Here is a 14878-nt window from a genome sequence, read left to right as displayed (position 1 = left end):
TCAAACTCATGGTCATGGGAGAAGGCCTCAACCTCGACAAGCCCTCGCCCTCCACTACGCCGTCGAGCACTGCACCTGCGAGGTCATCAAAGCCCTCCTCGAACTCGTAGCTGACGATGTCAACTTCCCCGCGGGGCCCTCCGACGACGTCAACATCCCCGACATGGTTGCCGTGCTTCTCGACCACCACGCGGACCCAAATGCCCACACACTTGACGACGTAACGCCGCTCGATATACTGCCTTTCCCTGACATCCAATTTTCTCTTCAAAGGGGCGCTTCCGAGAATCAACGCCACCCACATGGGGAGAACAGCATCCGTGACACCATCCCGCGAGGCTGGTTATCGCGCGACGCGAGAGAATTTCTAACCCGCTCAAATTGAGCGGGTTTCAAAGTCACGGGATCGGCCTCCTCTAAATACACCACTAATGCTTCGAGCGTCTTCCTTTCCTTCCGCTCAAAATTAACCAAACATCCTAATTCAAGAGATGCAGGTAATTACATTACTTAACCCTACTAATGCTGCATACCAAACAGCCCCTTAGTCTGTTTTCAATTGTGGTTATAGGTGATTCATGAAGGTTCATGCCATTCTCTCCGCTAAAGCCTAGAAGTTGAAAGAGTTGAGTGAGGGATCATCTTGTAGTGACTAGTCTTATTGTTAGTGTAGGGATTTCTTGTTGAAACACATCTCGCATGCAATGTTAAGAGTAATTGATTACTTTTGTGGTTTTAACTTTTATATATGTGACTTAACCTAAACTTATGACACCGCTCTCTTGTTTTATCTCGTTGTTTCATCGTTTAAAGCTTTTAAGTAATATTGCTCTCTAAATCAAGAGTGCAATTTCCTAATTCACCATCCATTCACATATGTTTTACATCACATCAACAATCTGGAACAATTATATGAAGGATGTATTCTTAGTAAGCAACACAGGAGAAACTTCCCACAAGAAGCATCATATCATGCAAGAAAGCCATTGGAGCTCATCCACACCAATATTTGTGGACCCGCAACTTCTTCATTAGGAGGAAACCATTATATTCTATTTTTTATTGATGATTAAGCTTGGGATTATCTATTAAAAGAAAATTCCAAAGCAATTCCTATCATCAAATATTTCACAACAATGGTGGAAAATCAAAGTGTCTGTAAAATTAAAGCATTATAATCTGATCATAATGAAAAATTTACATCTAAAATTTATTTAGATTATTATAAGGAGAATGGCATTCAACGACTTTTGACAGTATTGGATTCACCACAACAAAATAACATTTCGGAAAGAAAAAAACTGAATCATTCTCGATGTTATTCGTAGTGCACTAAAATGCAAGTACTTGCTCAAAGAGTTCTGAATGAAACTGTTTATTGTTATATCTACCAACTTAATAGAGGCCCAATAGAAAGCTTGAAGGACACGAGTCCACAAGAAGCATATAGAGAAAAAGGATGCCAAGTGTCTGTCACATGAAGTTATTGTGTACTCTTCTTTATGCCCATATCTAAATCAAAAGAAAAAAAAAGCTAGATGACAAGAGTATCCAGTTTATCTTTATTGAATATGATGCAATGTCAAAGGTTTACAAACTCTTTGATCCAATAACAAGAAAATGACATGTTTCGACATATGGAGTTCAATGAAGGGGATCATTAAATTGGCAACACAACAAGCATATATATCTATTTAAGGAGAAGATGAAGAAAGCAAAGAGCAAAACTATACATCGCAACTAATTCCTAAATCTTTTAAAAATAATCTATGGTAGAAAAGAACTAGAAGTTTGCAAGAGATTGAAGAGATAACTAATGAGCTTAATCTCATTTATCTTCTTGCTAATCAAGAATAAATTTCTACAAAGGTATACAAGTTAAAAGATGGAGAAAAGCTATTGATGAGGTGATCAAATCCATAGAAAGGAATGAGATTTGAGAGCTTGTCCCAATTCCAACAGGTCAAAAAGCCATTGATGTAAAATGCATTTTCAAAATAAAGAAAAATGCTAACGAAGAAGTGGAACAATACGAAAGCAAGATTGACAGTAAATGAATACAAGCAACAAGTTAGCATCACTTATGATGAGGTATTTGCTTAGTTTCCCATTTGAAAACTAAAAGATTAATATTATCCATTGCAACTCAAAATCAATGAAAGATTTTTCAAATAAATGTCAAATCAACTTTCTTAAATGACATTCTTTCTTAAATGACGTTCTTGATAAAGGAGTCTATGTGTAACCTTCTATGAATTATGCGAAGGATGGGCATGAAGAAATAGGTTTGAAGTCAAAGAAGGCATTATGTGACTTGAATCTTGTACCTCGTGCTTAGAATTGTAGCATTAATTAAATTTCAAAACAAATATTCCGTACAATATTGTTGAGTCAATTTTATATATAAATGAGAAAGATAAAAATATATTCCTAGTTGCTTTGTATGTGGGTGATCTTATTTTCATAGAAAGAAATGCTCAAATGTTAAGTGAGCTCAAGCAAAACATGACTCAAGAGTTCAAGATATCGAACATAAGGCCCATAACTTACTTCCTCAACTTATAAGTAAAGAAAATGAAAGAAGATTTTGTATTACAAGAAGCTATGCATATAATATTGTCCAAGAACTTAAGATGGATTATTCTAACCCAATTAGCAACCCCACTAATTGCAAAATAAGGCTGTCAAAATATTATAAAAATGAGGTGGTGGATCCTATTCTATTTAAAGCTTAATTGGAAGCTTGACAAACTTCACATGCTTGTTTAAATATTCTCTATGGAGTTGGACTAGTTAGCTAATACATGGAGTCGTGCAAGGCCACATATTTAAAGGCTGCTAAAAGGATCAAGTAAAATCTAAGGTAAGAAATCTAATAGAGTCTTATACACTTCTTCTAATGATTTTTCAACTTCATAATTTTCTAGACAGTGATTAGGGAGAAGATATGGATGATTGAAAGCACAACGATATTTGTTTTCTATTTGGATGATATGGCATTCATATGGCTGTCCAAGCAATTGACTATTATTCTTTGTACTTGTAAATTGGAATATGCTAGGGGATCATCATTCATATGCCATGTAATTTGATTAAGAAGATTGCTCAAAGAAATGTGTTCCTTAACTAGAAGCTAAAAAAATCAACATTGCTACCAAATTGACAATCACATCAAGCAAGAATCCAGTCCATCATGAAGGGAGCAAGTGCATTGACATGTGATGCCATTTCATTCAAGACCAAGTTAAAAAGAAATTAGGCAGAACATATATATATATATATATGAAGAAAAATAATATAAGTCTGAGAAATTTTCGCCAAACCACTTGTAACAGATCCATTTCATAAACTAAACTCAATTGATGAACCTTTCAATAGTAGAACTCAATCAGCAAAAGTCGTGACTGCTTTGAGACAATATCATCTCAGTGAAGTCAGATAAAAAGATGTTCGAGTAGTCCCAAGTTGTCAGCACCTCATCAATCCTGCCAACAGCAACACTAAGATCCTACAATCTATTAAAAATGTCATCCCTCCCCAACAACTCTTGTGGCCTTGATTACATAGAATATGGGAGGAATGATCTAGTTAGCACCATATAACATAAAACTTTCCTATCCTGTTAGTCTAAATTTAACTCTTCTCTCTACACAATATATAAAGGAATAATTTTGTGTTAACCAATTCATTCCTAAAATGATGTTAAATTCAAACATGTGAATCAAATTCAACGTTGACATAAAAACTATCTTCATTAAAGAATTCAACAGGAACATACACAGTTACTAGCAAGTTATCTCCCATCAATAGCAAGACTGACAACTAGTTTATAGAGGTTGGGTAATAATTTTCAAAACTTCATTTACTGACTTTGAGATGATAGAGTATATTCACCAAAAAATCATCAAGTGAACCAAGGTCTGTCATTACAACAGAATTGTCACCAACTCTCATTCTACTTGAGCTTCTCACAGGCTAATTGAATATAGTCGGCTTGAGCAATTGAGTTTTCCCTGGCAACTTGATTACTCCCATCGACTTGGTTCCCCATGGACTCCTGTAGCCACCTAATGCTCCTTACCAGTAGGTCAGCTATCTAGTGTTGATACGAAAAGCTCCTACTGAGAAAATGCATAAAATTGCCAAAACTCTTACACTAGTGAGGCAACGCCCACCATAACATTACCCATAATTCAAGTAAATAGCACACCCCATTAGCACCTTTTGTTTGTTTTACACTAGCATCGCCCACTCCACTAAATCTATAGTCTTAAGGCATAAAAACAACAACTATTGTCGGAAATAATCCCAAAGTCTCCTTCAGAAGATATGGCAATGTTGGTCCTATGTCAACACCATTTCTAGCATGTAACGAGCAAAGTTCACAAACCTTATTTTCTATGATGCACAGACACGGAAATGGGACACGGAAATGACACGACACAGACATGGGACACGTCAATTATTAAAAATATAGGACACAGACACGGGTTGGACACAGTATTATAATTTTATATTTTAAAAATAATATATATAAATTGAATAAATATGATTTTTTAAAAAAATTAAAAATAATAAGTCATTTAACTAAAATTTATGCTTAGAATAATTAATATTAGAATATCGAGAGTCAGGCATCGATGCCGTGTATTAGGCATTGAGAGAGGATGCGGCAATGTTGTCAAGAATCGGGCATCGAAGTGATGTAGTAAGTATTGGGCATCGATTTCAAAAGGGCGTCTATCATCAATGCTGGGAGGGCATTGATCATCAATGTTAAAACGACGTTGGACAAAGATAAGTTCACAAGTTGTGGGTGTAGAAATTGCAAGGGTCGAGCATCAATGTCAAGATAGTATCAGACTTTGATATTGAGATGGTTGTGAAATGTTGATATTGTAATGAAGTTAGACGTCAATGTTGAAGTAACATCAGACGTTGTTGTGAAATCAAAGTCGTGACCGGCCAAAGAGAAATAAAAATGAGAATTTTTTATGAATGAGATATTGAGTGTGGGGGATTGATTTAGAATTGTGGATAAGAAATAAGAAGTTTAGATTTTATAGTTTAAATAAATAAAAATTTTAAATACAAGAAATTATATTTTTTAAAAAAAATCATAAAATATTTAGTCATGGATGCTCTCACTAGACATTTGAAAGAGTTTGTAGCCTAGTGCATGCTTTTTGTTGATGATATTCTTATTGTTGATAAGACTAGAGAGGGAGTTAAGGTAAACTTGAATTATGGAGGTCAACCTTAGAGTCTAAAAATTTCATTTGAGTAGATCTAAAACCGAATATATGGAGTGTAATTATAGTAGTAATAGATCTAATGGGAGGATTGTGACTTTGGGCAATCAAGTCATTAATAAGAGTAAACATTTTAGATATCTTAGATCTATTATTTAGAAAGATGGTGAAATAGATGGCGATATCATTAGTAGAATTTAAGTTGGATGGTTGAAGTAAAGGAATGCGTCAAGCTTGTTGTGCGATTAAAAAGGCCACCCTCAAACTTAAGGGAAAATTCTATAAGATGATGGTGAGACCTACAATATTTTATAGTGGAGAATGTTGGCCATTAAAACAGAAGCATAATATTAAGTTAAGCGTTGCAAAGATGAGAATGCTCAGGTAGACAAGTGGCTTTACTCTTAGAGACAATATACAAAATAAGCATATACATGAAAAGGTTGGAGTAGCTCCTGTGGAAGATGAGATTAGAGAGGGTCATCTTAGATGGCTTGGTCACATAAAACGATGACCTTCCGATGACCCGGTATGGGAAGTAGATGCATTGGATTTGACTTATGTTAAGAAATGTAGAGGTAAACCTAAAAGTCTTGGTTAAAAAATATTAAAAATGAACTTTCTTTATTAGATTTAAATGAGAATTTAACTCTTAATATAACACAATGGAGAAAAAAGATTCATGTGGCTGATCCCACATAGTGGGATAAAGGCTTGATGTTGTTGTCGTATTGTTTTGCAAATAAGCAAGCTAAATGGAACATAAGCAATCATTTTAAGTTTACCCATTTTTGTTTATTTTGTATTGTTGTGTGAGTGCAGGGAAAGGACATTTTAAGTCAAGATGGAGGTGAACCCCCGAAAGCTTAACCCATCACACTTTGCTGGTTTTCAATAACTTTAAGGGAACATTACCTTCAAAATGAGAGAAGGAAAAAAGGAATATCATTAATCATGTTTTGCATTATATGTAATTATAAAAAGTTGAATGCAAAAATCGAAAAGCAAAACAAACACACGGAGGCCTCAAAGTTGGAAATGTATATCTTATAGGACATTCAATTAGGGAGTGACCTACATGGGAGGATAACCATACCCACCGTTAATCAAAGACTCTTCAAATAGGGTTCAATAGAGTAACCTCAGTGCAGCACAGATCATCATTAAGTCATGATGCCTCCAATGAGAAAATTCCTGGCACTCACAAGAAAACATCTACTTCTAATTAAAAGGGTCACATCTCCATGAAGATATGCTACATAATCCCAAGAATTTGTTCAATAATTATAGAAAGTCTGTAAAAATCTTGACTTCGACATATGCCCATCTTGCAACATGAAATAATTAATGAATTGAAACAGGCAACATCTATGATAGAATCTTGCCCTAATTTTTGAAACAGTTTTAGAATATCCCCAAACTTTTGACCACCAGCTAACCAACGTAACAGACGACTAATCAAATCCTGCATGAAATCATCTCTGATGGTCCCAAGAACAACGTCAATAGCCTCTTCAATCCTTTCTTCCTTATAAAGACTATCAATCAAAACACAGTAGGTGAACTTATTTGGAGTAACATTCTTCTGAACCATATCAGCAAACAGATTTATAACCTCCTTATTTTCTCCAAAAAGGTAAAAGTGATGAAGCAATGTGTTGAATGCTACAACATCAGGAACAAAACTCCGACTACCATTCATCATATATTTTGCCAGCTGAAGCTTTCCATCAGAGAACATACTCCGTATTATGAGAGTAAGCGTGCATGCATCTGGTTCAATCCCCCTCTTAACCATATCACTCAACAGACGCAAAACATTCGTAGACCAACCACGATCAAGACATCTACTAATCATAGTATTGTAGAAGATAACATCAGGGCTCCAATCCAATTCTGCGCTCTTCCCCAATAACTCCACTGCCTCCTGTAACTTACAAACCCTGCACAAACAATCAAAAAGTATATTCAAAGTTTCCAGACTCGGAAACAGACCATTACATCTCATAGCATCCAAAAGCCCAAATGCTTCACCAACCCTTCCAGCTTTACAGAGTCCATTCATATAAACGTTGTACGTGACCTCATCTGGCTTCCACCCCTTCACCTGGCTCTCACCCAAAATCCTTTCAACCTCATCAAATTCACCACTTCTACTCAAGGCATCAATCAATACTGTGTACATGTAGGTATCCGGAGCAAACCCATAGCTTTCAATCAAACCCATAAAGTGCTTCGCCTCCTTGATCTTTCCCTGAGAGCAATAGCCATGGATGAGAGAAGTACAGGCTTGTGGTGTGGGACTGCATTTATTGTCAAGCATGAGGTCAAGAACACCGATAGCTTCCGAGACTCTTCCAGCACGCGATAGCGCAGCAATGAAGGTGGAGTAGGTGATAGCATCTGGTAGGGGACCAAAATGGAGCATTTTGTCAAGGAGAGAGTAAGCATCATCGAAGCGATTAGCACGAGGGGAGGTGAGGATGAGTTTGAGGAAGATGGTGAAAGAGGAAGTAGTGAGGGAGAGGCCGGACGAAAGAAGAGAGCTGAAGGTTGACGAAGCAGCAGCGGTGTGATTAGCAAGAAGAAGAGAGTTCATTAAGGCATTATAAGAGGCAGTGGATGGACGGAAGAGGTGGCGGAGGAAGCGGCGGCCAGCAGCAGTGGGCTCGTTACTCGAGTGAGAGAGTGGGCACGAGGGAGGGAAGCGCGAAGGGGCAAGCTTGGGGCGGCGCGAGAAGGAGAAGACAGCAGAACGGAAGAGGGAGAGATAGTCAGAGGAGAGGGTATGCCGGGCGGGAGGGGCTGCAGAGAGGGTTAGACGGACGGCGGCAGCGTCTCGAAGACGATAATACGGCGATACTGATATATAGGGCATAAGGCATGGAAATGATGGGGCGAGGAATTGGGGATTCTTGCGATTTAAACTTTTAAGGGCTGTTTGGCAATTAGTAGGATTTAACCTGAATAGGATTTATTAAATCTTGTAAATTTGAATTTAGTAAATCCTGTTAATGTTAAATTTTGAAAATTATTTGGTAATGTAAGGGTTAAATTCTGTTAAATTCTCATAAGTTGTTCGTCAATGTAACTGAATTTAAGACGGTTATTTGTAACTTGACGCTGGAAGTCAAATTTCGTTGTCCGCTATTCCCCTCTCTCATGCTCTAAAATCTTAAATCCGTTGAACTACAGGATTTCGTAAATCTAGGGTTTATCATAAAAACAATTAGACGGGCAATTTATTCCGCTATACCTTCCAACGGCGCCATAAATCATGTTCAGCATGATTTAGTGTAAATCCTGCTCAAATCGAGCATAAATTCCTTTGTCAAACAGCCCCTAAGAAGATATTTAAATTCATATTTATATGTCTAATGATGATGATAATTGATAAAATTTGACAAGTATTTATTTTTTAGAAATATATACTTAAATTAGTTTCTTACTTATTATTTCTACTTTAGTCATGAACTATTCATGGGAAGTTTGTCATTAACTAAGTTAGTTCAAATTTGTTTGTATTTAAATCTTATTATAACCCAATTTAGACTACTACTTTCTTTTTTGGTCTTCCTAATCCCTTTTCAAAATAAGAATAGGAATGATAGAACTTTGTCGAAACCAAATTCCCACATGGTTTAAATCAAATTTGAGTCTAGTTCAAACTAATGATTCAAACAATTCAAACATGGTTTAACAAAATTATTAAGCAAAACAAATTAGTTGTTTAGATCTTTTGGAACTTAACCTAAGCAAATTATGACAAATATTATATAGTTGAGTATAACTAATCAATGACATTAATTAAAGAGTGTTATTAAATCGAAGCACTCATTACATCAATACAATTATAATGGTGTAACAATGATAATGAAAATAAAGTAGAAACAATCATGAAGGTAATGGGCGCACTTGCCTTTCAAGTAATCTTGCTATGGACTTTCACTCCATATAGATTGCACTTACATTGCACTGTAACCTTTTCTCTCTTTAAAGGGCTTTTGTTCAACTTCACCAATGGGGGTAGCACTACAATGTTTGTTATTTCACCTGAAACCTCTAAGGTGTTATCATTTATAACTAGATAGATCTTTTTAGCACATGCACCCAACCATGCATGCTTCATGCGTATAAAATTTTATGCATAAGCTATAATACCTAATACATCGATTCCGAGCAACAACCAATATATGCTCTCATGTGAGTCCATCACATCAAACATCTATATTTATACGTTTTTTATTATGGAGAAAAAGAGGAGATGATATAATGGTGTTCTCCTCATATATGAGATTATATAAGAAGAGATAAGAAAAGTGGTCCAACATAAAAATGACTTTATCCTAATAGCGTATTGTAGTGTCATCTATATCTCAGATAAATACATGATAATAATAAAGAAAAAATAGTATATAAAATTACTATAAAATTATAAAAGTAAATAAAACAATGTGTTGTGATAACTATCAAAGAATAAAGAACAAACTATTATAGATGGGTAAGCTAACTTATATATATACTTAAATAAAAATTTAAAAAAAAAGTTGAACTTGTGCTCAAACACTTAAATATATACTAAAATAAGGATGACAATAAGCTTTAAGCTTATGTGGTCCCCAACTCCTGATCATTACCACTTAGTCCAAATATATACCTTTTTTGCATTGAGAACATTTGCTTATGTCATATTATATATAAAGCTTTCTAAAAAAATATTAAAAATGAAAATTGGTACTAAATGAAGCTATCATTGCACAACAAAAAACACTAAACAAGTAAAAAGTATATCACATTGCGTATATTCATCGATTTAGTATTTTTTAAATTTGACCTAATGCCCTATAAAAGTAAAAGAGTAATAGTCGTATGTCTGGCACCTAGAAAAAAAAAAGCTTTGTGTCTTACTTCAAGTGTAGTAAATCAACTAAATAATCTTTCATAAGCTAGAAGCATCTTAACTAACAAAATAAACCAACCTACTAAGTCATATGTCGTGCGATGTAAAAGACTTTTTAGTAAACCGTCAACCTAATTACAACATATTTATGCTAAGTGACTAAAGGGTTATGAATTATTAAAGAATCTAAGTGTGTATGAAAGTATCAGTGTAATAGGAGTCAACTTATATAAGTGTGTTAAGCTATGCATTTAGCTCATCTCAAGGGATACAGCTAAATTAAGGCATTATTAACCTCATTTTTGTATGAGGTCACTATGATCTCTCCTGGACTCTAGACCCTAGGACTTCCTAGATCCTAGATTCCTTCTAGACTCTAGATCTTAGGATCCTTCTAGTCTCTAAACCCTAGAATCAATTTAGATCTTAGATCAATTCAAACCAAAATCTAGGGCTATGGGCCTAGGTCATGAAAGCATTTCCCAATATTTTTCAAACACTTCAAAACCCAGTCAACTAACTCCTGATTCAAGGTCTATCAATTGCATATTTATAAGACATGTCTCTGGGATCAGCTCTCCAAGTTTAAGCTCAACCTGACCCCTCTAACCCTAGAAATTGAATTGAAATCTAAAGGCAACATAACCTTCAAATATTTATGACCTATGCCACTGGAACGATCACCTAGTGAAAAATTTGATCTTGGAGCTCCATCGAAACCCTTTGATCACTTCTAGACCTTTGATATGGATATGTTAAACATCAATCTACATGTTTTTGGACCTATTTTGAACTAGAATCGACTAGAGATCAAAATGGTCATAATGCCCTTTTAAGGAGATTTTTAGACTTTTGACCAAAATTCAATCTGATTCAACCTCATAAATATTTGAAACTTTTTCCAATCAATTTTAAACATCACTTTAGACATTTTGAACCCAACCCCAGACTCTGGGTCAACTTGGGTTGACCTAAAATCCCCTTAAGGGTCAAAATAGTCATTTTGACTAAGATGATCTCCCCATTCCTTGGAACCACTCTCAGTACATTCAAAATGTCATTTCAAATATGTTGATCTCATACATAGCCCCTGGGTCAACCTAGTTAACCAAGTCAACCTAGGTTGACCCATGACCCATTAAAAGCCCAAATAGGTCATTTGATCCAAATAACCTTTCTAGACTTTGAGACCATACCCATTAGACTCCAAATATCCAAACAAATCTATTTGACCCAAAACCAAGCCTTGGGTCAACCTGGTTGACCAAGTTAACCTATGTTGACCAATTAACCCTTAAGAGGTTTAAATAGGTTAACTTAATCTATTTGAGCTCTCCAACCCTTATCACTCCATCAAATCAACTCCTTACCATGACCTAAGCATGACTTAGCACTTGGTCAAACTTCTATGGCATGTGTTCCCACTCATCATAGCTTTGACCTTAACCTTTGACCCTTGCTGAAGCTATCTCAAATAGCCCTTGCACCCCCCAAGTGCCACATCTTCAACCTTAACCTTATTTATTGGTCAAAGAAAGTCAACAAGGCATTTAGGCCCTTCTTTGAAGTGGTTAACTCTCTCCTTTGACCCCAAAAGCATTGACCCTAGGCTTGGGATTCACCCAACCTGCTCCTCATACTCTTTCCTTACCACCTCAGCATCTGTTTACTACCTGACTGATCAAGCGAGTCAATCCATCCCTAAAACCCTTTTCATGGTCAAACCCTTATAAAGCTCCACTTCCTCCCAGATCACATGCCCTAAGCTAATCCTATTAGCTTTATTATCCTAATTAAGCACTTGGTTTAAATAGTTTGGGAAATGGTTGTCCCCCCCCCCTCCCCATCTCCAAAAGCCATCCAATGGGAGCAAGGCCACTCTAGCCTTTGAGGCAGCCTTCCAATGGGTTGTTCCACTTGTCATTGATCTAGGGAGGGTCTCTAATCAATCAGGATCGTCCCTTTGAGTCTAGATCATTTTAATAGGGTAAAATCCCATTTTAGAGACACATTCAAGCATTACACTCTCTCACTTCTTCTAGCCTCCTAGACCAAGAACTCTTTTTGTTCTAACTCCCCAAGCCTCTCTCTACCTTCCCACTTCAAAATCAAAGTGGTTGCATGTTGCTGGCGGCAACATTTTTGACGAACCAAGCACTTATTCCTTTACAGCCCATAGCCATCAATCCAGACGTTCTTGGATCCGGATTTCTTTTAAAGATCTATACGTGGACAGTCTACAAGTTCAATCGTATAGAGACTTTGAAGATCTAACTGTATAATCTCCTAAAACCCTTAGATCTAGGTCATAATAGTTAGGTTTATTTAACTTTGTGTTAAGCATGTTTTAGACCATACAAATGTATCCCCATAGTTTCTATTCACAACCTTAAGTTGTGTTTAAAATTTCATGCATTTTGGTGTATCCGATTGAGAGAACGAGACGTAACTAGGTTTCTAGGGCATTTTTGCAATCCAGCCCAGGTGTACAATGTCAGCTGTTGATCTCATGTTCAACAACTGAGATTTCATTATACCATGCTTCGCTTCTATCGTGTATCCCATTGCACGTTGAGATTTTTGTCTGATTCAATCTGGGCCCTCTGTTCTAAACAGCAGAGGGTTTTTTTGCTATCTGATCTCGTTCGATCAAGAACGAGCTGTGGGATTCGATCTTCGTCGTTGGATGAAATTATAAGAGATCCTACGGCTATGGATCAACACTCGAATAAGTGAGCAGCGCATCTCAGCGCTGCATCTGGTAATGATTGTCATTGGACAATCATTAGCCATCAATGTCCTTCTGTTAATGTGGTTTTGATCCCACGACTCAGACGACGCCATTTAGCCTCCTATTACTGCGGGATTTATCTGATGCTCGAGATTAGGCTGCGTGGCCCGCCGTTAGCCATGCCAACATTTAGTGTATTTAAAGTTTTAAATTAATTTTAAAAACTATTTTTAAATATAGATTTTGTTATAAAAATTATAAAAAATTAAATCCTTATTTAAAATTAAAATATTTTATATTAATATTCTTAAAAAAATTGATACTTTAATTTAAAATTATAATTAATTAAATTATTTTTAAAGAATCTAAAAATTATAAAAATATTTAAAATTTAATTTAATAACAATTTTTATATTTAATTAACTTTTTTTTTAAATTCATTTATTTACTTTAAGATTTTAAAATTTTAATATAAATTCAATTTATTTAAGAAAAATGTAAGATATCAAAATTTTTGAAATATTAAATACTTTAATTTAAAAATTATTTTGGAATTTTAATTTTAATATCTTTTTTTAAATCATTTGAGTTATTTGAAAATCTTAATGTTTAATGAATTTTTAGCTAAGTATTATATTACTTTTAGAATAAAACTTTTTATTATTTTCAAATTATTTTAAGGAAAAATCAGAGGATCTCTCAAGCCTCCAAAAAAATTGATAATATATAATTATATGTATTTAAACTTTAAAATTGAGAGGTCTCATGAAATTTTAAGCATAGGTTGAGTTTGGATGAATGGACCTAATGGGGATGATTAGTGAGTAATTCCTCCAATTATTTACTAACCACTTTGCTAATTATTTATATTAGTTTAGTCTCTTGTATGTGTAGGATATACATATCACTTAGCCTAGGATCTCCTAGACTTAAGAACTTGATTGTGCTATATTTGTACATTGGTATGTGATGTATAAGGGTTAGAAAATTGACTTAATCTCTTACAACTTAGTGACATCATTAAAGACAATAATTAAGGATTCATATCGATAATCTAGAAAATTGTAATAATTAGGGTGCATGTTCCCTTGACTTAAAATCTTGAATAAATAAACATAGTGACATCACCCTTGCATAGAAATTATCCCACTGATTTTAGAAGTCATTAGGCCTCCTAATTAATTTACTTAGGATTAAGCCTTTAATCAACCTCCTAAACTTCTAAAAATTTTAATAAACTCCAAAAAATAAATATAATACAACTAACTGACCATAATTAACCTTTTAATTAGCTAAAATTAAATTCACTTTAATTTGGCTGTAATTTTAAGAATTATTAATTTTAATTAAAAATCAATGTTTAATCCATTTAATTAATTAAAAATCCTAAAAAATTTCTTAAACACTTATTGATCCCTCTGTAGATCATTTCTTATCTTTGGAGGTGATTTGAAGGAGTTTGGAACTTGTTTGGGTTCAAATCATTAAAAGGGCCCTTTAATTAAAATAAATAAAAAATTCAATAAATATCCAAATTTTATAAAATCATAACTAAGTCTAGAAAATTTCAAATGGATCAAACTCAAAAGCATATGATTCAAAATAAACTCTAATATTTTACAAAAATGTTAAACCTTTAAAATCTAGTCAAAGTCAAAAAAACAATAGTTTGATCAAATATAGGTCAAAATCAACTCAAAACTTCTAAAATATTCATAAATTTATGTAAAAAACTCCAAATTGAGTGTGCCAATAGTCTAACTACTCATTATAAGTCCTAATATTTATTAAAAATTAGAAACATCCAAAATTAACTTTAATTTAAAAAGTTAATTTCTTGACTCTTAATTAATATAATTAAAATAATTTCAAAAAATCTTAAAAAATCAATAATTCATTAAAACGTTAGAAATCTTTAATTTTATTAATAAAAATCTTTTAAACAACCTAAATTAACTTAATCAATCTCGATTATTACTAGGTAACCCAGGCCTA

General features: G+C 34.4%; 1 protein-coding gene across 1 annotated transcript; it reads right to left on the bottom strand.

Moving 5' to 3' along the window:
• Positions 1 to 6468: 6468 nt before the first annotated feature.
• Positions 6469 to 8162, bottom strand: LOC110101352 (pentatricopeptide repeat-containing protein At1g63070, mitochondrial). Its single transcript, XM_020829214.2, has one exon. The coding sequence runs from the start codon at positions 8128 to 8130 to the stop codon at positions 6508 to 6510; it is 1623 nt and encodes a 540-aa protein (XP_020684873.1). The 5' UTR covers positions 8131 to 8162; the 3' UTR covers positions 6469 to 6507.
• Positions 8163 to 14878: the final 6716 nt, after the last annotated feature.

Source organism: Dendrobium catenatum, unplaced genomic scaffold (assembly GCF_001605985.2).
Source record: "Dendrobium catenatum unplaced genomic scaffold, ASM160598v2 fragScaff_scaffold_853, whole genome shotgun sequence".
NCBI classification, from domain to species: Eukaryota; Viridiplantae; Streptophyta; class Magnoliopsida; order Asparagales; family Orchidaceae; genus Dendrobium; species Dendrobium catenatum.
Note: the sequence above shows the minus strand (reverse complement) of the source record. Positions and strands in the feature narration are given on the sequence as shown.